A 24,727-nucleotide genomic window follows, 5' to 3' on the forward strand; every position below is an offset into this window, starting at 1 on the left:
ACCCCCCCCCCCCCCCCCCTTTGTCATTTATAGACATGGAGGGGAAGTGTGGAGGTGAGATGCCCGAGTCTCACCTTTGGTGTTGTCATATATACGTTGCACTAGGACGGGGTATTTAGTGATGCGCTGAGTGACCAACAGGATGCACTCCTGGAATCCGTGGCGACGCAGTAGAGGACCCCGATTCGCCCTCTGAGAGGACACAGAAGGACAAAGACAATCATAAATGGACAGTAAACCATTTCTGCCTCTGTGCACTGTATTTACATACACACACTCTAAATCTGCATCCAAAACCCACAGCAGCTACCATGCTTTAAAACAGGCACCATAATGTCATGTCTAATGAGCTAGAACAAATTTAATTGAGCTTAAATGTTATCCAAGCATGGATGACTGCAAAATACTTATTTCTCAGTAGAAATTTTATTACTGACCATGGCTCGACAACAAGGACTGTGAAGGGGTGGTCAAAATCCCTTGCCTCTTCAGCAAATATATCATAATATCCTTTTGATTGATTATGTATTTCTTTTATAAAATCAATAATTAAGTATATTCATTGTTAATCATTTATTGACATAAATGTATTCTTTGTGCTTTTGCTTGTGAAATCATATACTTAAATGCATGCTGATGTAAGTCACCAGCTTCTTTTAGGTGCACAAGGCCATTTGTCTCTTTCTCTGGTCTCAGGAGAAAGGTTTATGGATCATAAAGGCGTCGTGAACACATATGTCCAACACTTATGATACTTCTCTGTACAGATGGTCAAGCTATATTGAGCATTGCTTTATTGAACTTTAATTGTTATATTAAACTGTATTCTTTCTATTATATTTGCTTTCTGAGGAGCAAATGTTATCTGTTTTTCTCCCAAACGAGTGAATGTTTTACCATTATGTTTTGGTACACTTAACTGATAATAAGCCGCTCAGACTCTCTTCAGCCTTGATGGGAGCTCCTATTTGCTAGTGTCCTATGTGAATGCAGTAACAGTGAAAATAATAGGGAAATAGGGATTTTGGTTTATGTTTGAGTGTTAAAACATAAAGGGTTCATTGAAGCCAATAGTTTAAGGCACCATGTTGAAGTCTTACTCCAGTTAGACTAAAGTTTAGTGCTAGTCTTCTTAGTTGCAGGTTGAGGAACCACTGCCATTATTGGAGATTGAATGAGTTGTTGTTCTGGACACACTGGCGCCAGCAACCCAAATCATTCAACGTGTAAGCAATGACGTAGCTTAGACCTTGAAAATGGTATAACTGCGGTGATTGTTGTAACTGTAAGGGGGCGGCCTACGAACTCCTGAGTGAGTCTTGAAGCTGACTTCTGCTGATGAAATTGCAAACTATGCTCAGTAAAATTTTCTTTAATTTTTTATAATTCTGACTCCGGGTCTTCATTCTTCATATCTGGTTCTGGGTCCTCTGACTGTTAACCCCTAACAACGGCCTGATGGCCTTGGGCCAGCGTAAAAGACACTCGGGCTAGTTGATAGAACTGTCACTTGCCAGATCGGGCCAGTGCTGCATCTTCACACAAGTTGATAATGTGTGTGTCTTTTTAAGCCTGGCCAACTTAAATATTCAGTGCAAATAGAAACGTCCTCGCGCTGCGAGGACATGGGTACGCGAAAGTACCCATGTCTCTCAGTGGTACTTTGCGTGCTGTGTGATAAGTTTTGTGTATGCAGTAACACATCAAGAGTGTGCTCATCACAGCACATGAATACTCTTGTTGATTCCTCATACACATAGTCGGTTATGTCTTAAGTAGATGTAAACACGAGAGGAAAAATGGATGTGTAACAGTTAGGGCTGTCAGTTTAACACGTTATCAACGGCGTTAACGCAAACCCATTTTAACGGCGTTCATTTTTTAATCGCGCGATTAACGGTCTTTTTGTCCTAGCAAACTTTGTAAGGTGCGTTCCATTCGACCGTAAGTGGACTGCGAAGTGGACTTCACAGGGTATTTCGCCATCTTAAGTGAGATTCCAGTTCGAAGGGAACGAACATGTTCAGTTCGAAGGGCACTGCAAACGGCGTAAGGAATAAGGGAACATCGATACATCACTTCACAGGAAGTCAGTGAAGTCCACTTCAACTGATCTACCGTGTTCAGGGAGTAGGGAGCAGTGAACACTGCGTAGGGACCCTGGCGGATGGAACGCACCTGTAGTTTTTTCACATGCTTTTGCAACAGGACGCGGCATGTGTACTGATCCATTTCGACGTCTCGCGCTCATCATCCACTCAAAGCCGGCTCGCAAGCCCAAACGTGTGTTTGCGGCATGCCTGTTGTTTTGTTTCCGGTCTAGCTAGATCCGCTTGCGCTTCGGTCGAAGAGGCAACAAAACGTCCTCGCGGAACGCAAGCCATTGAAATGAATGGGTTCAGAGCGCAGCGCGAGGACGTTTTGTGCCGCACACAGTCGTTTCGGCTTGCGAGCCGGCCAAATAGTAACGTTACGTTTTGAGTGGATGACGAGCGCGAGACGGCGAAATGGATGCCCTTAAAAGATTCTGAATGGAAAGTTTACTTTTAAAAAGTTGCCAAATTGTCCCATTGACAAGACCAAGTGATCTGTGTGTTTTGTCATTGTGAACTGAGCGATCATCATCGCAGCACGTCCAGTCTGAAACACCACTTGATGATGGCCAAGCAAACACACACACACACACACAGAGATGATGCGAATTCTCCACCCCCTCGTCAATATCAGGACCTCATGAGTATTTCTTTCACCCTTTTATTGCTAGACAGTGTTACATTGTGTGAGAGATTATTTATATATGTTAGTGTGAAATTGAACACTATTCCAATGTTATTTTCAATAATAATAATAAAAAAAACATTTGCACTAAACAAGCCGATCCACTTTTCCATGTTGACAAGAGCATTAAAATGAGAAAAAAATAATGTAACAAAAAGAAATCAAAAGACATTTAGAATAGATAAAAATGTGCGATTAATCGCGAGTTAACTATGACATTAATGCGATTAATCGCGATTAAATATTTTAATCGTTTGACAGCACTAGTAACAGTGTATTAGATATGTGTAACTCTTCAAGTGACAGCAGCCTAATATTCCTTCTGCTTTCTGTGTTTATGTTAATCAAACAAACGACAGAAAAAAAAAATCGCTCACTGTTCTTGACTGATTAACTGCAACAAGGGTTAATCTATATTAATACAGTGAAGACTTTGCAGCGAAATTTTACATTTGCTTAATATTTCTGAACCTGAAAATCTAGTTTAGACTACTTGAAAAACCTGAAAAAAACTGTTTATTTTATTTGTATATGTTTGTTCTGTTGTATTTATTTGTGCTATTGCTTGTAATTATTTGTTCTTTTTTATTATTGACTGTCTGTCACAGTATAAACGCTCGAAGATGAGGATGCAGATGAAGATGCCAAAAGTCTTTCATTCAATACACAGATAATTCAAACATAGGGTAGCTACAGCGTAACACAGACGAGACAGGGCAGATTGAACTGAAAACACAGGAACACAGGCAAACGAGGTGATCAATAACAACAGAGTTGAACGTGATGGCAAATCATGTTAAGATTCCATGACAACCAAGAAGAAGCGGGAAAACTGAACAAAGGAAAACAGGAATTGATGAATGCAAACTAAAGGTCTATGAAAACGAATTTAAACACATAAGTTAAACTAGTAGTTTTTGGTATCATAACCTTATTTATTAAGGTTACATAGATCAAAACAACTAGAACAATAGCTACGCCTATTTTATTTTATTTTATTTATTTATTTATTCGTTTTTTTAGTAGTAGGGCCTGTGAAAATTTTGTCAGGGCAAGTAGAAAAAAGTGGTAGAGTTGAACCCTGCTGACTGTAATAAAATTACGTACAAAACATGAAAAATATCACAAAGCCAAAGTTTCATGCCTAAATTCACTTGTAGCATTAAAACAAATTGAATTTATAGTGACTATTATATGTTTATTTAGACAATATAATATAGTGTACATTTTAATTTCAGCTAGTTTCTTCTTGTTTTAAAATATAAAATATATGCGATAAACTAAATTAAACACATAAATATTATTTTTAGTAATAATACTATTATGAAAAATACAAATATGTTAAAAATACTAATTATACATACATTTAAAGCCAATAATTATACATACATACATTTAAAATCAGCCATTTGTTGGTCTCATACAGAATTTTACTAACAATTTTATTTCACAATATATAACATAGCATAATTTAATTCAGTCAGTATTTTTTCTTCAGTATTTTTTATTACCTCCTCATATCTCATGAGAAATGTGCTACCTTTCACACCACTGTTCTGAGAATATTTAACTTTTTAAAGCATATTAGTATTACTGTGATATCGATAACTGTGAAATTTCACCTGTTTTGTCACCGTGACCTTCCTAAACTAAGCCATTACAAAGTAAAATAAAACACAAAAGCTGAATACAATTATGATACCTGGAAATCTGATGATTCACACATCTCTGAGAGTCTGCAGGCATTAATGCACCCGCCCACCATCATTCATCACTCAATACCACTCTATCCTCCCACTTGAAACACACGAGACAACACCTGACCCGGTTATGCAAACACATAACGCACATGGACATGGTCATTCTTGTTCTTACCCGTATAAAGAGCTGAAGTCTCTTGTCTCTGGCCAAAAGTTCTTTGTATAGTTTGACAGCCTTTATATGACGACTGCAGAACTCAGAATACGTCTTCAGCATCTCGTCCGCACACTGACCTGAGAACTGACATACACACACAAACAGTGCACTATGAACATTTTGTTCCCTGAAACTTGAAAGCTTTCAGCATCCCACTCTCATACACTCTCATTTCCATTTGTCACTATTTCTTTCTTTTTGACTTTCCACGCCCTCTACAACGTGACGTCACATCTCTTTCAAGTTCATTCAATGAATTTATATTAGGATATTACATTTTTTTTATAAAGTATAATAAGTTTTAAGTTAAATTAGTTTTAAAAACATTTTTAAAATGTTTCCCCAGATTCCATTTTGTTGCACGGTTACATAATTGTGCTCATTATTTTTCCAGTAATGCATTAAATTGACAGCTCTACTTTATGAAACATTTTAAACTGGCAATCAAAACAGACATGCTAATCCAAAATCACTTACGACTGGCCAAATGTATCCAAATGCATTTACACCCCGTTCCGCCCACGTAAACTCACTCCTACCTGTTTTATTAGCACATCGCTGATCTGATTGATGGTGAAATTGTTTGTGCTTTCAGGTTGCAGGCTGTGAGCGCGTCGTTCGAGGAGCTGCGTGAGGAAGTGTGTGTGTATCGTCAACAGGCGCTCCAGGCAGGGGAACAGCGCATGCACGACCCCCGGCTCCAGCTGCACCTCCTCCAGCATACCCCGCCTGAACACACCCTCCATGATCCGCAGGGTCCGGACGTGATGGAGCTCTGTCTGGATCAGCTCTGAAATGATATCACAGAGGTTGAGCTGTAAAATGCAACATTTAAAAGGTCTTTGTTGGACATGTACCCTAAATTAAATATTCCCACTGTCCTAATATTGAGGGTAGATGAGTTTGATGTGAATGAAAACAATGTAGTGATGCATAGAAGTACAGAACAGTCCATCTTGTGTACACTGGTGTTGCTAATTTTTACATTTAGATTATTTTTCCAGTCATATAACAAACATTTAAAGTTAATCTTTAAAAACAATAATTTAATAACATGGTTAAATGTAATCTTCTACAAATCTCAAAGTGAATGTCCATTTTTCACACTGTACATTGTTATGTTGTAGTGCCTAAATTCACTTGTAATATTAATACTTGCTGTTATTAGTTATTATACAGAATTTAAATGTATTTAAAAAAAAAAAAAACTTGAGGCCACGAGGACTAGATGTACAGTCTGTTTGTTTGGAAAAGCACTTAATAATATTTGTCGAGTCGATGGCCCATTTACAGTCATAAACATACTTTGATTCTAGACTTTGATCTGCGTTTTTTTTCTCTAACCATAGATGACGTCCTGTCTCTTGATAACATCTTTACGGTGGGTCTGCAAGTAGCTGGAATCTACCGCCATGCTCCAGGAATCTGCTTCAAATTCCTGGCCTTCAAACTCCAAATCTTCCAGCAGAGAGTTAAAGAAGCCCTCTCCTAAAAAACAAGAAAAATACAATTTCTGTATTATTGCTTCGGTTTGCAGGTAAACAGGTTGGCCAACATGGATCTATAGCCAATCACACCAATCAAAACCAATGCTCTCATTTTCTTAAAAATATACAAATGAAGGTACAACGTTACAAAAGAACAGCATTTATTTGATATAGAAATATTTTGTAAAATTATAAATGTTTTTACAGCTAATTTAAAGGAGTAGTTCACTTTTAAAAACAACTTTTGCTGATAATTTACTCACCCCCATGTCATTCAAGATGTCCACGTCTTTCTTTCTTCAGTTGAAAAGAAATCAAGGTTTTTGATGAAAACATTCCAGGATTTTCTCCATATAATGGACTTCAATGGGAACCAAACGGTTCAAGGTCCAAATGAGAGTTTCAAAGGGCTTTAAACGACACCAGCACGAACGCTCATCACAGAACAGAGCAAGGCCAGCATTTGTGCTTATAAAACTTAAACTTTTTTATTTATTTTTTAAATGAGCGATCGTTTCACTAGATAAGACCCTTATTCATCGTCTGGTGTCGTTTAAAGCCCTTTGAAGCTGCACTGAAACTCTCATTTGGACCTTGAACCGTTTGGTTCCCATTGAAGTCCATTATATAGAGAAATATCCTGTAATGTTTTCTTCAAAAACCTTAATTTCTTTTCGACTGAAGAAAGAAAGTAAATTATCAGCAAAAGTTTTTTAAAAGTGAACTTCTCCTTTAATGAATCCTTGCTGAATAAAAGTATTAATTTATTCCAAAAAAACAAATACTAACTGTAAAAATCTATGTACTGTATATGGCCGCATTTACACTGCAGGTCTATAAGTCCAGTTCTGATTTGTTGACTATATTCATTTTTTTATGACTATTTAAACCTTTTAAAAGTGACCCATATCCGATATCTGCATTTACACAGTTCACTTGGCGAAACAACCCAATGCATACTGACCCAGAAAAGCTTAGACCGAAAAGGAATTTGCAATGAATGCAGACTAAATAGTAGAAGCTTTTGCTTTCCACATATCTTTAAAGGTCAGCACGACAACACTGGGTTGAGCTATCGACCATCACTGCGCAATTAAAAAAAAGAGTCACGTGATCCAAGGCATCCGCCATCGTTGTTTTTTCAATGACGTACGACATACATTGACAGGGGAATATCTGATCTCTCTGCATACATGATGCCTGAAAGTTTTTTTTCATGCTTACATGCTCATGGCAGGTCATATTGGATCTGTGTTACATTGGAGGAAAAAAAATCAGAATTTGGTCACTTGAACCATGTAATGTAAATGCGGCCTATTTTAACACGTGTCTACTTAGTTGAAGTGTTTGTAGGTGTGTTTGTGTCTCACCCTCATCATTGAGGGACTCCATGGACATGGTTCTGCTCCTGAAGTTGAGTGAGTCTGTGGATTGAGACAAGATCCTGCGCAGCCCCAGAGGATAGTCATCATTCAGAGTCCTACACGCACATGCACAGGTGGGCCAAATGCATGCACACAAACAGATGTACACATATGCATGCAATCACATGCGAAAGGAAAAAAAAAAGAAACAAAAAACAAAAACCAAATTAAGAGGCAGGCATCATAATCACCACAGAAACAGAAAATACACATTTAAAATTAAAATATATAAAAAAATATAAAATAAAGTGAATATAATAACTAATAAATAACATTCAAACAAAACTGCTTACATTAAACTAACATGGCCACAAACACACAAAACACAAAAAGACAAAAAATACACACAATGAGAACACGACTGTGTTATAGACATTTCAACACGTTTTACAGTATTTATAAGGACTCACTTACAGTATTTGGTTATGTGTTTATATTGTACAGGCAAGAGTCCATTTTATGCATCTCTGTCATTTCTGTAACTCACCCTGCAATGTTATTGGTGGAGACGCTCTTGGAAAGTAAGAGAGAGGACCGGCCGCGACGTGATCCGAGTAGTGACTGACGGAGACTGTCTGAGGGGTAAATGGCAGAGCTGGGCCTTTCCCTTAATTGGGCTTCAGAGAGTCAGAAAAAGAGAGAGTAAAGTCATATTTAGACATAAAGGGTAAACCCCATTTACTTCTGGTAAACAGCTAAACAAAAGAACATTTTGCTAATGTTCCCATATTGGAAACATTACTTCTGAAGGTTCCCTGAACATTCAAAACATTCAGAGTAATTACAGACTGGTATGATTTTGGGCAATCATTATCACATAATCCCCTCAATGATATCCATTCACAACTGGTCACAGGAGACGTATATGCCACTTGTAATTGTACCAGATGTAAAAACACACTTGTTTCCATCACATCCTCACCTCTATTCCTCAGAGTCACATTCTGATAGGCCGAATTGTTCCTGATCAGCGCCATTTTCTGTTGCTATTGTGACACATAGATTACATTTTTAGACATAAACCACATCAAGAAAACAGCCAATTTAGAAACATTTCTTCTGCATCCTACCATGAATCAAAGCCAGTGTTTGAATGTCAGTGGTCCATGTGACACCATGTGACACATGTGTGCACTAATATCCCACCTTTTGTTTCATTTTGACACAGTTTGGTAGCGTGTCCCTGCAGCGGTTGTGGATGGTGACATTACAAGCTGAAAAAAAAAAGAAGAACAGGCATGAAAACCCTTTTATGTCACATACTATAATCTTCATACAATTAACATTTAAATGTGATGAATGTGATCTCATGGTCACATTTATAAAAGTAATAGAATTGTATTCACTTTTTCTGTTATGGGTTTGCAATAACACTTATCATTAGCTGCTTGACCTACCACTATGTTCCAGAAACATTCTTGACTAGGTAAAGACTGCTATGATCAAGTTACTAGTACCTGGTTTGTTGTTGGTCTAAGATGATTCTTTAGCTTAAAGCAACTAGAAACCAACCACTGAGTTCTCAAAAACAGCAACCAGTGTACGATGATACTCCAGCGAGGAAGTTGAAAACATACCGGTATTCCCTTTTATACCTATTACAGCAAATAATTATGTAAATCTCAGTACCATACCCATTTTTCGCCTGTCTGTCTCTCCCTCTTGACCTCTGTCCATGTCTGCGGTAAAATGCTTGTTCTAGATCTCCTTTACAGCATGCTACTAGTCGCAGAACATTTTCTCTGGTAACACTGTATTGCTTTTTGTCTCTGAACCCCTATTGTTTAAGAACGGCTTTGCTTCCTGTTTTGAGGGTGGCTGGGAAGGAAGAGGGACGGGGGCTCCGGTGGGGTTTCCCTGGTCCGATTACCCACAACACACACCTACACGAGTCTAAATAATCACCCACGGAGAAGCACAGGCTTTTTTGTAAGTATCAGTGCATCTCAGAAATGTAACTGTAGAGGAAAATATAGTAATGTTTTAGTCCATTTTGATAAATTACTAAATGCAAATCTGAACACAGACAGTGTTAAGATCACTATGTCAAATCTAAGAAGGAGAAGGTCACAATTTAAAAGAAAAAAATGTCTCATGGTTTTCACACACACAAAAAAAGAAGCACCACTGTTTTCAATATTGATAATAATAAAATATGTTTCTTGAGCACAAAATGATTTCTGAAGGATCATGTGACACTGAAGACTGGAGTAATGGTTGATGAAAATTCAACGTTGTCATTACAGGAATACATTTCATTTTATTTATGTATGTGTCTTGATGTGTCTCGGTGTTTTGTGTTTAAAAAAAGCTATATCACAATAAAAATATTTAATAAAACACATCGATAATTCCCCATTGTGATCCATTTTTTTGCACTCTTTCCAGCTGTTTTTGAATGCAATATCTTATGTATTGTACTAGAGCTGTGGAATATAATCGGTCAGATAAACACATGATTTCTTCAAAATAGGTAGGAAAAAATCGAAAACATTATATAACTGTGCATTAGGTTTTAATATAATAAACCTGTGTTAATGTTAGTCAAACAATATAAGAAAATAGGGATTCACTCACTGCTCTTGACCGAACTACTTTTGTAGCTTTAATAATAAACAATTAATTTGTAATGAATACCATGCTGTGATTATTTTTGCATTTGATTATTTCTTTTTCTTACTTGCATGCTTTTGTTTAGATGTAAAATTAAAAAGTAAAAAAGCACAGTTTATTTAAAAAAAAATTCTAATATTAAATTTGCATCTTTGTTCTTATTTTTTTACCACAATGATAAAATAACAAAAAGAGCAATATTGTGCAGTGCACGTGCATCTAATACCAGCCTTATCCAAAGCTTCCATATATGACTGACTACTCTGCTACTCATTTGCACATCCACATCCCATTCAATGCATCGTATTCATCTGCAATACAAAATAAAACAGCATCTTAAATACATTTTTTATCTAATCCACTGTAGGATCTAGTTTAAATCTAATCTCCCACTCAACGGTGTTCGGTTCGCAAGGCCTTTGCACTAAGAGCCTGTGTGGGTGTTGAACATGTACTGTAGTTCCAGCCCCGATACACAGCAAGAGAGAGAGAGCAATCAATACCGGAGCTCAGACCAGAGCAGCCGAGCACAAAGCTGCTCATCGATGAGAGGCTCGTACTGTCTGGTCTTTAAATCTGATCTTGATGACAAAATAAGGAAGAAGTTGAAAACAATAGCAAAACAGAGAACAAGGATTGAAAGATGAGCACAACAAAACAGGAAAGGGTGTGAGAGTATGCCAGTATTCATATGTAAATGTACTTAAAGGAATCATTCAAGTGTGTGTCTGTGTGTATGAGAGAGATAATGGATTGGGGAAATGCTATTTGTGTATATTTCATAATTTATTTAAAAATACAGGTAGTGTAAAAAAGTGCCTAGTTTTTAAAATACAGGTATATATATAAATACACACACACACACACACACACACACACACACACACACACACACACATATATATATATATATATATATATATATATACACACTAGGGCTGGGTAATAAATATCGATTTCTCGATATTAATCGATTCTCATTTTTATGAACCGATATCGATTCTTAAATCTCAAGAATCGATTAGTCATCCTGTTTCATTTGAATGAATGGGACATTGTATCGCGGCTGCGCGCATCCAAAAAAAATCGCATTAATCTTTGTCCTTTGTTACTATTGATGTCACGGCTGTGCACGGAGATGAACCCAAACGCAGACAGTGTACAATGAACTCAGGGTTTATTAGGACAAAACAGGAAAACAAAACCCACGAGGGGGCAAAACAGACGAAACAAGGGAAATAAGACTGACAAGACTAGAAAATGACTGAACAAGAAACCAACAACACTTTGTATAATACTAACAATGACAATGCTTTTCACAGACTACTCACAGGTAACATTTAGCAATGAACCGACACAAGACAGCAAACACAAGGGGATTATAAAGGGAACACTAATGACAAGGACAGGTGAAACTGACTAGACAATAATCACAAGACTAGGATAACAAGGGGGCGGGGTAACGTAACGAGACAACACAAGCACATGGCCCAAACTGGCCATGCGCTTGCACACAAAACATGATTCTGTCATGATCCTGCCTCACGACTAGAGAATATCAAAGACAAGAAGGCAGAATCATGACAATTGATAGGAAACAAAGTCTCGATTTTCAAATTACGTCCATTTTCTTTAGAAATTCAAAAACATAAATACACCATATTACATATGCATTATAATCTTAATGTTCTTCAATATTTAATGCATATTTGAATAAATCTGGCAAGTTTTTATGACAACCACCATTTAAATGTTTATATTTCATATAATCCTCTTATTATAAAAAATAAATAAAAGTGTAATTTAACGGTTAACAGTTCATTATTACCTTCATATTAGGCTAATGAAGTCTATAGGCTACAACTAGACTCCCATAGTTTACAGCATTAGTTAAGAGATTTGATTTCCTTGAGAAAAATTGTCATTTATTGTAACTGATATCCAAAATAATCGATATTGAATCGAATCGAATTGTAATCCAAATCGAATTGAATTGCAAGCTTGTGAATCGAAATCGAATCGAATTGTGAAATTTGTCTCAATTCCCAGCCCTAATACACACACATATAGACACATATAAACTATCCAGACCTCCAACTTTAAGATGTGTGTGTGTGTGTGTTATCTTGGCATACAGCGGTAGACCAGCCTCTAAAAATATTCCACATACTCTCCACTTCACCACATGATAGGACTCAAAACAGCAGAGGCTACAGCACAGATGTAATGTGAAAGAGGGATGTGGGAATGGGTAGACAAGTGTGGCTCGTAAGTAATAAAAGGGCATATACATGAATGATGTTCATTTTGAGCTAAAGTTCTGAATCTGGAGACAGTTATGGAAAGAAAGTGAGGAAGGAAGCAGGAAAAATCATTGGAAGGACTGAGGTAAGCAGCTGACTGAGGTTGACTGAGCACAAACAAGCTCCATAGGATTTCGTCAGAAACATTTATTCTTGGGGTTTTCTTCCACAGAGGACGTAAGCAAACATTAATTAAGAATGGTACTGCGTTTATACTGTACTCATAATCATTATTGATGTTTCATTGACAAAGTTCGGGAGGAGCACGTTCAGATAATTAACACGAGTGGAGAGCACTAAGCAATCAACCATAAGAGGTGTAGCAGCATCCCTCCATCACCCCTTCTCCACTCTTCTAGTCCTGGGGGGGGGCCCTCCCCCGGACAGCATGCCAATTACGAATTAAACTTTACTCCCTCTAATTGTATGTAAATGTAAACTCGTGAAGTGTCTGTCTAATCCCAATTACCACTGATCATACTTATGTTTAATACTTTTCATTAAAGGGTTTGCACAGATCTCTAACCATAAGTACGAGGTTAATTACTTATCATTCATGAGTTTGTCCTGCATGAAAGATACATTCTATAAATTAGTTAGTTTGGAAGAGGTAAGCTGTTACGCCTTTTGATTTGTTTTGACATGAATTTCATCAGGCGGATGATGAAAGTAGTGAAAAATAATCATATATATTTGTGTTGGAAAAAAATGAACTAGATTATCATCGTGAATAGGATCTTTAGACTTCTACCAGGCCTATCAACAGCAATCACATAGCAACATGCTAAAGTCACCCAGACTTTAAACACCTTAAAGGGATAGTTCAGCCAAAAATGAAAATTATCTCATAATTTACTCACCCTCAAGCCATCCTAAGTGTAAATGACTTTCTTCTTTCATTCTAGCTCTTCCAAGCTTTATAATGTGAGTGAATGGTACTCTAAATTTGGAAGCCCAAAAAAGTGCATCCATCCATCATAAAAGTAATCTATACGGTTCCAGGTGGTTATTAATAAATACCTTCTTTATTAATAACGAAGGAGATCTGCTTTATAGTAGAAAATTAAGTTTTAATTAGAATTGAAAGTAACACTGTTTTTTTTAGGTTTAGTACTGTAAAGCTGCTTGCTTTAAAGCAATCTATTGTACAACGTGCTATATAAATAAATATGACACAACTTGACTGGAAATCTAAATTGCAGACCTGGGTCAAAGGTCCACATCTAGGAAAGCATGAAGCACATATTTACATATTAATCTAAACACCGCTCTCATCAGTGTGGGTGATGTCAGGATATTGGCTAACATTATTCCAAAGGTCAAACTTCTTTTTTACCCCTAAACGAAAAACGAACAACCTTGCCGTGAGTATATCGGAGCCTTTAGACTGGTCAACACCCTAGCAAAAGCAACCCAGAACACCATAGCAACATGCTAATACCACCTAGAACACCCTAGCAACTGCATAGCGACATGTTAAATAAACTTACATCGCCAATGATTCTATCATTGAGTTGATGAACAAACACCACTAATATTTTCCACTGAAACTGTACAAATCGTATTTACAAAATATCTACAACTTGCAAAATGTTGTATTCAACATATCTACATCATATTGGTGAAGTTTGTGGGTTTTGAGTGTGATGTATATGTTTGTCTGTGTGACTCACTAGGGCAACTGAGGGCCTCCTTAGCGGTGATGCTCTTGTTGCAGGCCGAGCAGAGTGTCGTCCCAGACACGGTGAGTGAGTTGAAGAGGTGGCCATTACTGTAGCGTGCCTCTCGCTCTCTGGCTTCTCTCTCCCGCTCCCTCATGCGTTCCTTCTCCTTATTCTAACCAGAACACAAAAACTCAAAATAAATTAATCATGCATGGTGTCATATTATATATAAATATACATTTAAATCATCTCCACCAGAGTAAAATGTGCCTAGTATCATAGTAAGAAAACACAACAACTTTGAGCTGGTCAAAGAACAATCAACACTCACAAAAAAAGACAATGATGACACTATTGCGGCTCAGTTTCTATTGTGTAACCAATTCATCTGCCGAACTGGTACAGACCGAGTTCACGAACAGGGAAACAACCAACTCAAAAGAGAACTTGCAACACCATTTCGGAAGAAACTTAAGCTGAACAATAGCCATATTGAATGTCTAGAAAGTCTGTATTCCTTGGTAAAAGATTTTATCATGAAAACACACACAAGCACATTCATGCCTGTGAACTGGTTTTCATTGAAAAAGCTAATCTTTGCTTATCAGCCTTTAGAGGAAAGACAAATTAACCCAATCAACTCTCCACTATAAAAAGTCACTCATTTGGTTTAAGCAAACAATGGCTCTCTTTCTGATACAGTAACTTCTGTTTGAAGACAAACTTCTGTTTGTCTTCAGATTTTGGCCATTATTTTGTCATCTCTTTGCCCCCGTGAGGGTCTTTTTTGACATACAATCTGCTAATAGATTAATTGATGTGGGTTGAGCAAATTAGTAGGGGTGTAACAATATATCGTGCCACAATATAATCGCAATACAAAAATGCAACAATACGTATGGTGGATAGTGACAACAATACTGTATGTATCGTGGATAGTCCCCCCTCAAAATAAAAATTACTGTGTGATAAAAAATTCAAGTTTACAGAGGTTTAGTTTCGTTACTACATTAAACTACTATATATAATGTTGATTATAATGTATAATAATGCAATGTGGTAAAATTTGTGGGTCCTGATAATGCCATATGACTTATGTAACTTGACCAGTAAAAAGTGTCTCACATTATTTTAAATCTATCTAAATATATTAAATAAATCTAGTCTGAAAAAGTGCAAGAATATTCGTCTAAAATAATTCTGTATTTTCAGTTTCAGAATCAAGAATATTTTTATTCTGGTGTCACCATTGTCCTTGGGTTGCAAGCACCAAGTCCAAGCCTATTCATTTAAACCCACAATGTAATGCATTTTAATCAACAGTACATTTGTTGTTAACCTTTTATCTTATGTCTTGGAGTATCGCAATAACATCGTATCGTGAGTTAAGTATCGTGATATGTATCGAATCGTGACATGAGGGTATCGTTACACCCCTACTAATTAGTAGGGTTGTGAGTCGTGACGATATTAAAATGTGACAAGATTTCTCGTGGAAGTGAAAAGCTGTTTTGCAATACGCCATGATGGAGCGTGAGGGTGAAATTAGCATAGAATATGCCACCGCACCGCCACGTTTACATTACATTACCTCCACTGTCGTTTTGCTTTTCTTTTAAGAAATAAAAAAACATTTAAGCAGTTGGAAAACGATCACTAAAACAATTGTAAACGTCTGCTATGCGTGCATCCATCCATCACAAGCTACATAGTCAAACACTGATCATGTGACGAGAGTAAAGCGAGATGACTGACAAGACCATGGTGAATGATTCGTTGTGCAACGAAGCCTAAAATATGCGTCTGATAAATGTCTTATCTTGTAGAATGTGCGCTCAACGCTGCCAATGCAACATTTCTCATTTTTATTTAAGATTTTCTATTTCAATTTCTAATATTTATATTTTATTTCAGCTTTGTTTCAAGTACACAAATACTTAGTTTCAGTTTTAGTAAACAATAACAATATGACGAGCACAAACCCAGAAAGCTACCTGGAGAAAGCTATACGGCCTGCAAGCTGTTATTTTTTCCTCAGTCTATTGACTGAACTGCAAACCAGCAGAGCCATTTTACACTCTGAGCAGTCACTAGCAAAACATCCTCCATAATATAATGAACTATTTACACATTATATGTTCCTGTCTGGTGCCTTTGACGTCACAGCTCATACGCTGACAGGATATTTGCTAGAGTTTAGGACTGTGTTTGTTCTTGTGGTGCCATCGGCCAATCAGCATTGACATGAAATCATTTTCTATTGGCTCCAGAGTAATTATATGGCATTTACAGCTAAAAAAAAACACACTGCAGCTTTAAATTAGGTAAATTGAATAAGTCCAGGCATCCATTTTGCAGTGCAACCAATTAACAGTGCAACTCTGTAAACTCAGTTACCTAACAAAAAAAAGTTTTGATCTGTGTGCTTCCAGAGTCATTGTTCTTAATTATAAAAGCTTTGACCAGCAGCTGGTGTTGGTTAATATGCTAGTCAGCATTTTACTAGAAGCTCTACTTGGCCCTGGCTGATCATCTTCCTCTTTTATACATGTTTTATGATTTTATGAGTTACTTGGAAAATGAAGAAAAGAGAAAGATATATGTCCAGACAAACAATTTTTTTTAAATTTATTTTAAAAGTCAACATAATTCTTAAGATATTTCGGAATAAACAAAAGCCGAAAATGGCCATGTTGGATGTTAGAAGGTCTGTGGTCCATGGTAAAATATTTTTAGATTTCATACATTTTATAGTAAGTAATAAGATGTCTCATATATTTTCACCACTGAAAATGAGACACTAAGGTCCTGTTTTGGGTTGGCTTATTCTAAAAATCGGCCTCTCTGTTTACATGCAAAGCAGGAAATAATGAGAGAGCACTTCCTCTTTCTAATCAGCAGGAGGCATGAGTAAAGGTTGCCATAGGAACATGGACATGAATTGGAAGTAAGCAACAGACAATGTATTATAAAAAATTCTTAGTGTGTTAGTGTGTAGTTGTCCAATAACCTGCAGGACGTTGCTATTAAATTAGCAAATCTAAATTGACCTAGTTTGTCCATAACCAGAACTTCCAGGTTGCTTCTGCATTGTTTGTTACGTGTATGTGTGATCATCTCTGCAGATTTGGGAAGTTGCAATAGTTCATGCTAAATCGGAGAACAAAGCATGTAGCTAGGGTGGGGTTTGTGAAGATAAAGTGACACGTTTAAAAAAAAAAAAAAAAACCTGAGTATGACTGAGAAAAATACAGAGACACACTAGGAGCAGCCAACATTTCCAAGTCTGTGTTTATAATAATAATGTCAGGCTAATAAAATGTAACTGTGCCTGCAAAATGAAAACAACCTCTGTGGTTATAGTTCACTTGAAAGTTGACATTGAATCAAGCTTTCTGTACAAAAGCATGAGCGGTATGTGCCCCAAGCACATTGTTTTCTAGGTTCAGGGAGCTTGTCTAAAGTTGGAATCATCTCCTATCAAGGAAATGGGCTGAGATTGACAGTACTTAATGTTGGTGCTCCAGTTCTAATAGTCCCAGCTCCAGATTTAGTTCAGTCTGCTGTGGCCTGATGGCCTGGATATAGCTGGCCTATGGGGAACCATGACTGATTAGTTGACATTGACATTCTTTGCAAACATTTTCATAAGAAAGCAATTTCCACTAAAGTCCACAGGAAAGTAGTAGTCGACGGATATGGATTCTTTCAATATCCAATGTCTTTATAACTCCTGTTTATGGGCCAAGTAGTTGTTAAAGGCACACTATGTAATTTTTCGCCAAGAGGTCGTTTATTCAAAACAAAGTTGTAGCTTGATGATGTCTTGATTTCGTGGAAACTTGGGAGTTCTTGTCTTCACCTCTACAGCCGGTGAAGAATGCGAGAGGACTCGGGCAGAAATCATATTTATGGATGACCGGCAATGTATTAACTGGATGTATAAAACATCCAGTTTAATAAGAATCTTGTACTTTACCTCGTTTTGCTGCGCTGTGAGGAATATCTTAATAATCCTGGAAAAGTTACCTCAGAAGTACTGGTAGTTTCATTTCAAGGAGCACGGATTCAGCTGATGTAGTTATTGCGTTATTGAATAGTGTCTGTAAACTGCATAAAGACTGTTTAAAAATGAATTGCGTGTCTGTGTGTATGAATGAATGCGCACTTTTACAAACGAAATAAAAGACAATATTTTGTTAGTTTTGGATAGATTATACAATTTTTACAATAAAATAGACATCAAATAAGCTTTTTTAGACAGCTTCTGCTCATAAGTAAATATATAGTATGGTTTGTCAAAAATAAACGAAACAACTTTTATAGTGTTTGTTCTAATGCAAGCTATATCAAAATAATGAATCCTTAACTTTGAAATATGTAAGATAAAATGCATTAGGCAACTTTCAAAAAATAATACTTTATTAAGACATTTATGGAAAAAGACAATTTTCTTTTCAAGATGTTTCTAACTCTAACTTTGAACCAATTCTATAGCATGGCCCATATAGCCTATTTGAACAAGATTTGTTTCCAAGGTATGACTAAAAATGTGCTATATGATATATAGCAATTAAATATATATATATATATATATATATGAAATGAAAGGCTCATTATTATGCGGGTCATCGTCTTCTTAGGTGAGGGGGTTGGGCCACGCATATTGCCTTTCCAAACAAAAAATGTTTTTCACAATTTAAAACAATCTGTTGTTTTATGTGAATGATTAGGCAGGATGATTTTCAGATCATTTTGAAGCAAAAACTCTACAACAGATGGCGACAACATCCATTAGTCAAGTCTTGTGGACAGATATTTAGTTTTGTGGCCTTATTTCAGAAACTTAAATTTTTCGTTTTTTTAGTAACCATGCATAAACAATATTCTCTCAAAAATACAAACATAACATTAAAAATACATGCATGTTGCTCACATATTATGGTAGCCATGTTTCTGCTAAATAGAGTGTAATTTCACCTGTGCCATTAATATGTTTATAAGCAACTGAAAAAAGCACAATGTCAGGGCATGTCAAAACATCTGAAGGTCCCCAAAAACACTGTAGACCCCAGAAAGTTAAAGATTTACTAATGTAATGATAGCCGCTGGAGCGAAATGAAGCCGCTGGAGCAATTGCTAATAAGAGATAAGCACGACACCTGGCTCAAGAGGAGTGGAGCTTTTATTATGCTGCAGAATGCTTCCGCTTCTTCTGGTCATGCATATGTGGGGTAACGCAGCGCTGTTTTATCATCATATTACATACATTTGAGTGTGATGAAAGTTGTTAATGCTACTCTGTGCATTGGCTCGGCGGCTACAATATGAGACACATGTTGCACACTGCAGTGAGCTAGATCGATATTAGGTATGCCATAGTAAATATGGATGGTACTTGTGGTAAATCAAGAAAATGAGATTTAAACAAAAAGACTAACTATGTTGAGCTGTATAACAATGATTCATTTTCTGATTAATGTATCCAAACAGATGTTTGGTGTTTTTACAAAATAAAATCGGAAATCAAGTGTAACACAGGTATGATGTCATTGATAGGCAAAGATTGGACTGGACTCCTGGTTAAAACTGCATATTTCTCTGGATTCAACCATTCTTATAAACATTTAGGATAATACAAGTACACAAATCAACAAAATATATCCACAAGTTTCCTACGCCCCATGAAGCCTTGCGTCAAATGTGGGCGCGTCTTCCGGTTCGAAGTAAACAAAGCGCGACTTGACATACTACACACTCGTTCATTCAACAGTTGACAGTCATTCAAGTTATAGCGATCCAAACTAGCTAACGATGTGGGAACACAACCTCAACGAAATTAAAAAGGGTGAAATAACAGTACCTTTACCCTCTGCAGTTACCTTGTTGGGAGTGTTATAATAACATTATTAATATTCAATACTCATCAAGGCATGGTGACATACAGTTGTGTGAGCTGACAAACAATTAAAATAAAAAAATACAAACTTAGTCATTGTGCTTTGGAGTTTATTCAAAATTATAAATGAATGTGCAACTTGAATACATTACACATTTGGTATTCTGTCAACTCAGGCTTTGATCCTGAGTTTAGGTGTAACATCAGTAGCGAACAGCCAAACACATGCTGATAGATTTTATAGAATATTAAGAATTTAAACAAATGTACACAGGAAGATTCGTCGTCTTTTGGGAGGTAATGGAAACTAACGTTACAGTCGTTGGCAGGATCACTCTGATTTCGTTTTCGGCTTAAGTTCAAAACAATCACGTTTAAGCCACTGAATTAGTTTAGTCCAGTTATACATACAACCGCGAACAGCACATGTTGTCCCTGAGCTCCGTAACGACATCTCTCATAAAGATTTGCGTCTTTAAATAGTAAAACAATTCTCCGAAAAACAGCTAGCCTCTTCGCTAACTAACACACAAAATACCATTGGAATGCTACTTCCGCCACCTTAGCGGAGGTTTTACCCACTTTATTTTTTACAGGAGCGCCCCTCGGAAACTTGTGTATAACATTGTTTTAGTGATTTTTGAATATTTTGATACAAAATTCTTACATAGTGTGCCTTTAAAGGCTAAAAACTAACCAAGATCGGACGATTATATCCATAAATCTCTGCAGAAAAAGGTAAACACACGGGCAATCAAACTAGACCCTGACTTGGAAGCTGCTCTTGGCTACTTTTAAATTTCTCAAACTGAAATCTAACCTTTGACCTTAGAAGAAGAGGTGATGAGAGGTTGGTTGTGTGCTTATGTGTGAGCCTTCGGACCTGAACCTGGAATTGATGCTTTAACTGAGTGCTATTTCTATGGCAACCTCTCTTTTGGCTCTCTTCTTGAATGTTTCTCTGTGTGCGCGCACACACACAGTCTGTTGTTCAACATTCCCACTCAGTAACACCTACACAACTCAAACTCATGCTGAAGCTAATAACTGGACAAAAAAGGTGCATATCAAAAGCAAAAAATCAATATAACCTTCTACACAAGATGTCTCTACACATCAGAGTTAAAACTGCTCTGAGCAGGATCTGTGTTGCTCCAAATTCTGTGTAATTTCACATTAAAGTTGTAACCCATAATAAAGGTGACTCTGCTTTGTGACACTGCTTTTTACTGTATAATTCATTTGTTTCTATATCCATAATCGCATTATGAAGACATTAATTTCAACACCTGTAATTCCTAGTAAATGTACCTGCATACTGCATGCAGTTTCAGATACAGCTTGTGTTGCCCTTGCATCATACCAATGACATCACACTAAATAAAAGCCATAAACTTTTACAGTCCTGGAAAATATTATTCATTGTAAAAAAAACAGCAACGTTAACATTTTAGTCTGTCTGGCCCTTTAACCCTTAGGCTATTCTATAATGATGAGGAAGAGGATATAAGAGGATTTAAGTGCAAATTATTTCCCAGCACACGTTTATACACAACTTGTAATCTATTTTTATTATCCCAAAACACACTCAGAGCTTTTCTTAAGTAGTGTTTTCTTTGCTTTGGAACACATTATATTATGAAAATACATAAATACATTTGGATTGAACGAACTGAAAAGACTTCAGCTATACTTTTCAAAACCGATTATTTTTAGTCAATGTTATAGACCGTGTACGCGCTAAAATGCCTTATCGGGTAAACCACAGTGACGAACAAATATTAAAGAGGACAATTCAAACATAGCGTCTAAATTGTTTCAATTCTTGAGATAAGCTGGTTAAAGCACACGTCACTGCACTTACCCGCTGACTGATCTCTCTCATCCTTTCCTGGCGAAGTTTCGACAGATCCGCTACTCGAGACATTGCGATATTTTAAACGTCTTTAGTTCAACGAAAAACGAATCCTCGTACGGCAAAATCACATGTATATCCCATTAATTACGATAAAAGTTCCTTTTGGTCTGGATGTGTAATAGCAGCGTTTTAACAGGCAGGAGACATTCACAGAGAAGCGCAGTGCTACAACTTTGAGAGAAATACGCTTTTCCTCCCTCCCTCTCTCTATCTCTCTCTCTCTCCTCCCCTCCCCTTCAGTGAAACGGTGTTGCCTCGTTCAGGAAGTGCAAAATGACTATCCCACACACCCCCTCTATTCATATTAAAACATTTACTGTAATTCTAGAACGCATAGATGACCAAAATATGTAATAATATGTGGTCAATAAACAGTTGGTAGGGCCTATTTCAGTCTCTCCTATGAAAAATGATGCCATATTTTAAATATTTCTACTAATCAATAAAAAAGAATACATTTTATTTTATTCAAGATGTGAACGTTTATCTCTCCTTAAATCTGTTTTGTTCCATTCATAAAGTCAACCACCCCCTTGAGCACAAGTTTTGCAATGTCAAATTAACTTACCTTTCTGAAGGCACAATGAAGCCATTTTCCTATGTAGCCTATTCATTTAGCTGTGATTTATTTCATTTTCTGAAATAATATGTAAAATAATAATAATAATAAAAAACTATTGACTATTGTTGTTTAAATACAATAGATGCCACCATCTGTCGTGATAGTGAAACAGCAATGAAGACTCTCAGTCTCTGTGGGTGAACTCTTTCAAACAATGACGTCAACTTTAGCACCAACACCTATTCAGCATTTCTCAGAGATCTAGAAGGAACTAAGACTAATACTCAGAAAGCTTGTGGTCTACAGGCAAAAAGCACCCATGAGTAAAATCCGACCAGTTATACTTCAAATGAAAATGAAACAATATATTGTCAGAATCAGAGGTAACTTATTATGGTTATTATAATGGTATTATGGTCAATTGGTATATAATAATGAAGACATAGTTACAACCTGAAAACTATGTATCCATTTCTAAATGCTGCAGTATTTTAGTGGCTCTGCATGCACCTCTTTGTACCGGGAAATAAGGTAAATGGTGGACATTTTCTTTTGAGAAGAGAGCCGAGGGGAGAGGAGAGGAGAGGAGGGGAGATTCTTTTCCCGCCTTGGCCACATCTGTCGCCATGCCAACAGTGTACTTTGGCTGGGTTATGAGGGGAGCCTGGAAAGTTTACAGTGGGCGGCAAGGTTTTGGGTTTATATGGACACATTCATACAGTACAAGCGTGCAAAAGACTGGTTGCTCTGGTGTTTTCTTTTTAAATATGCTGCATGGTTTAAAGCTAGTTAAATCTCTCAGCAGATTAAAGCAAGATTAAAGCAGGTCAAATCTTTCAACAGATGTACCGTCCCATCTAGACATTTTGGATTCGCCAAACAATACTGACTGGGGCTCAGACTTACATAATAGTCTACATAATCTGGATGTGGAACAGAAGAGCAGAGATTGGAAGTTCCAGAATCTCATCCGTCCACCAAACACCATCAGTATTTCAGTAGATAATGAGTATATGGTGGCTCTTTCTGTGAAATCTGCCAGCTCTTCAACTTTAAGCACAATTCTCTCTCTCTCTTTCTCTCTCTGGTTCACTCTGTCTCCAAGGAAGGACAGATTGCACTGTGGGCGGACTTCCACACAAGTGTTTCAACACTTGTTCTCCCTCTTACTCACGATATCTTGAATTTTATGCACCCTATTTTTCTTTCTTGTGTTGGTAATAACAAATCTGTGGCATGGGACCAGCTACATTGTTTATTAGCAGTCAGATTTCAGCCCCTGCAGCACTCTTGACCGAATCAATAATGATAAATACTCTGCCCCTGTACTCGGATACTGCTGATGTTTCTGGAGCGATCTGCTGCAAGCTATGCTAACAAATGCTAATAAGCGAGATGCCACTTCATAATCAGTGCCAGTTCAACAAGTACACTGACTGCAAATCTAATATAGGCTGATCTTGTTATTCATCATTCTCAAACTTAAAAATAACTGTAAGAACAAAATAATAATAATTATTATTATATAAATATCCAGCCTTTTTTGCTTTTTTCACTTTTTTAGATTAAAATTACTTTTAAAATGTATTTGAAAAATATAAATAAATAAATCAAATCTCAAAAACGTAAAAAATCATTTAAACCTAAAACAAAGATAAGGGACGGGTTAAACTATCCTATAGAAAAGAAAAAGTGATGACCTTTTAATCAAAACGTTTTAAAAAAAGTAAAAGCTCATTTGTTTTTTTTGTTTTTTTTCAGAGCTCTAGTGCACACTCTAAAGTTTAGGAGTGAAAACTGAATTTAAATACAGAAGTGAATCCCCTAAATTACTGTTCTATGTGTGTACGGAACATGAATCATTCCAACAATTGACATCATGGTAACCATATCAATGTTCTGGAATCTTGCATGTTTGGTATCTGCAGTTTTTGACCCAAATAATATTACAGATACCAAAGATTTGTCATGTTCTGCAATTTTAAAGGTGCTATATGTATTTTTTAGCGGCCTCTATCGGTGATGTTTCAGATTGCAACCAATTTTTACAAGAGCTCATGGTACCGGCCACACTGAGACTTTCAACACACCTGAGAAAGCATCACACAACATGTTGGAAACTCATGTAAACTCCCACTGCAACGTTACAATAATAGGCTTCT

At 36.7% G+C, this 24,727-nt stretch overlaps 1 protein-coding gene across 3 annotated transcripts in view; it reads right to left on the reverse strand.

Annotated features, from left to right (window-relative positions):
* Nucleotides 1–24,727, reverse strand: part of arhgef2a (Rho/Rac guanine nucleotide exchange factor 2a) — a 70,714-nt gene that overhangs the window by 14,799 nt on the left and 31,188 nt on the right. For 2 of the 3 annotated variants that reach the window (XM_089122693.1, XM_089122692.1), the window contains 9 exons: nt 14,196–14,358; nt 8,753–8,820; nt 8,529–8,592; nt 8,094–8,223; nt 7,553–7,662; nt 6,040–6,183; nt 5,235–5,485; nt 4,654–4,779; nt 75–192 (listed from right to left, as the gene is read on the reverse strand). In XM_089122693.1, coding sequence (XP_088978819.1) covers nt 75–192; nt 4,654–4,779; nt 5,235–5,485; nt 6,040–6,183; nt 7,553–7,662; nt 8,094–8,223; nt 8,529–8,592; nt 8,753–8,820; nt 14,196–14,358 — 1,174 coding nt within the window. Of the gene's footprint in view, nt 1–74; nt 193–4,653; nt 4,780–5,234; nt 5,486–6,039; nt 6,184–7,552; nt 7,663–8,093; nt 8,224–8,528; nt 8,593–8,752; nt 8,821–14,195; nt 14,359–21,949; nt 22,214–24,727 lie in introns of those variants that run through there. The other variant, XM_039678571.2, reaches the window with a different exon arrangement.

This window comes from Pimephales promelas, chromosome 18 (genome assembly GCF_988280905.1).
Source record: "Pimephales promelas chromosome 18, fPimPro1.hap1.1, whole genome shotgun sequence".
Classification (NCBI taxonomy): domain Eukaryota; kingdom Metazoa; phylum Chordata; class Actinopteri; order Cypriniformes; family Leuciscidae; genus Pimephales; species Pimephales promelas.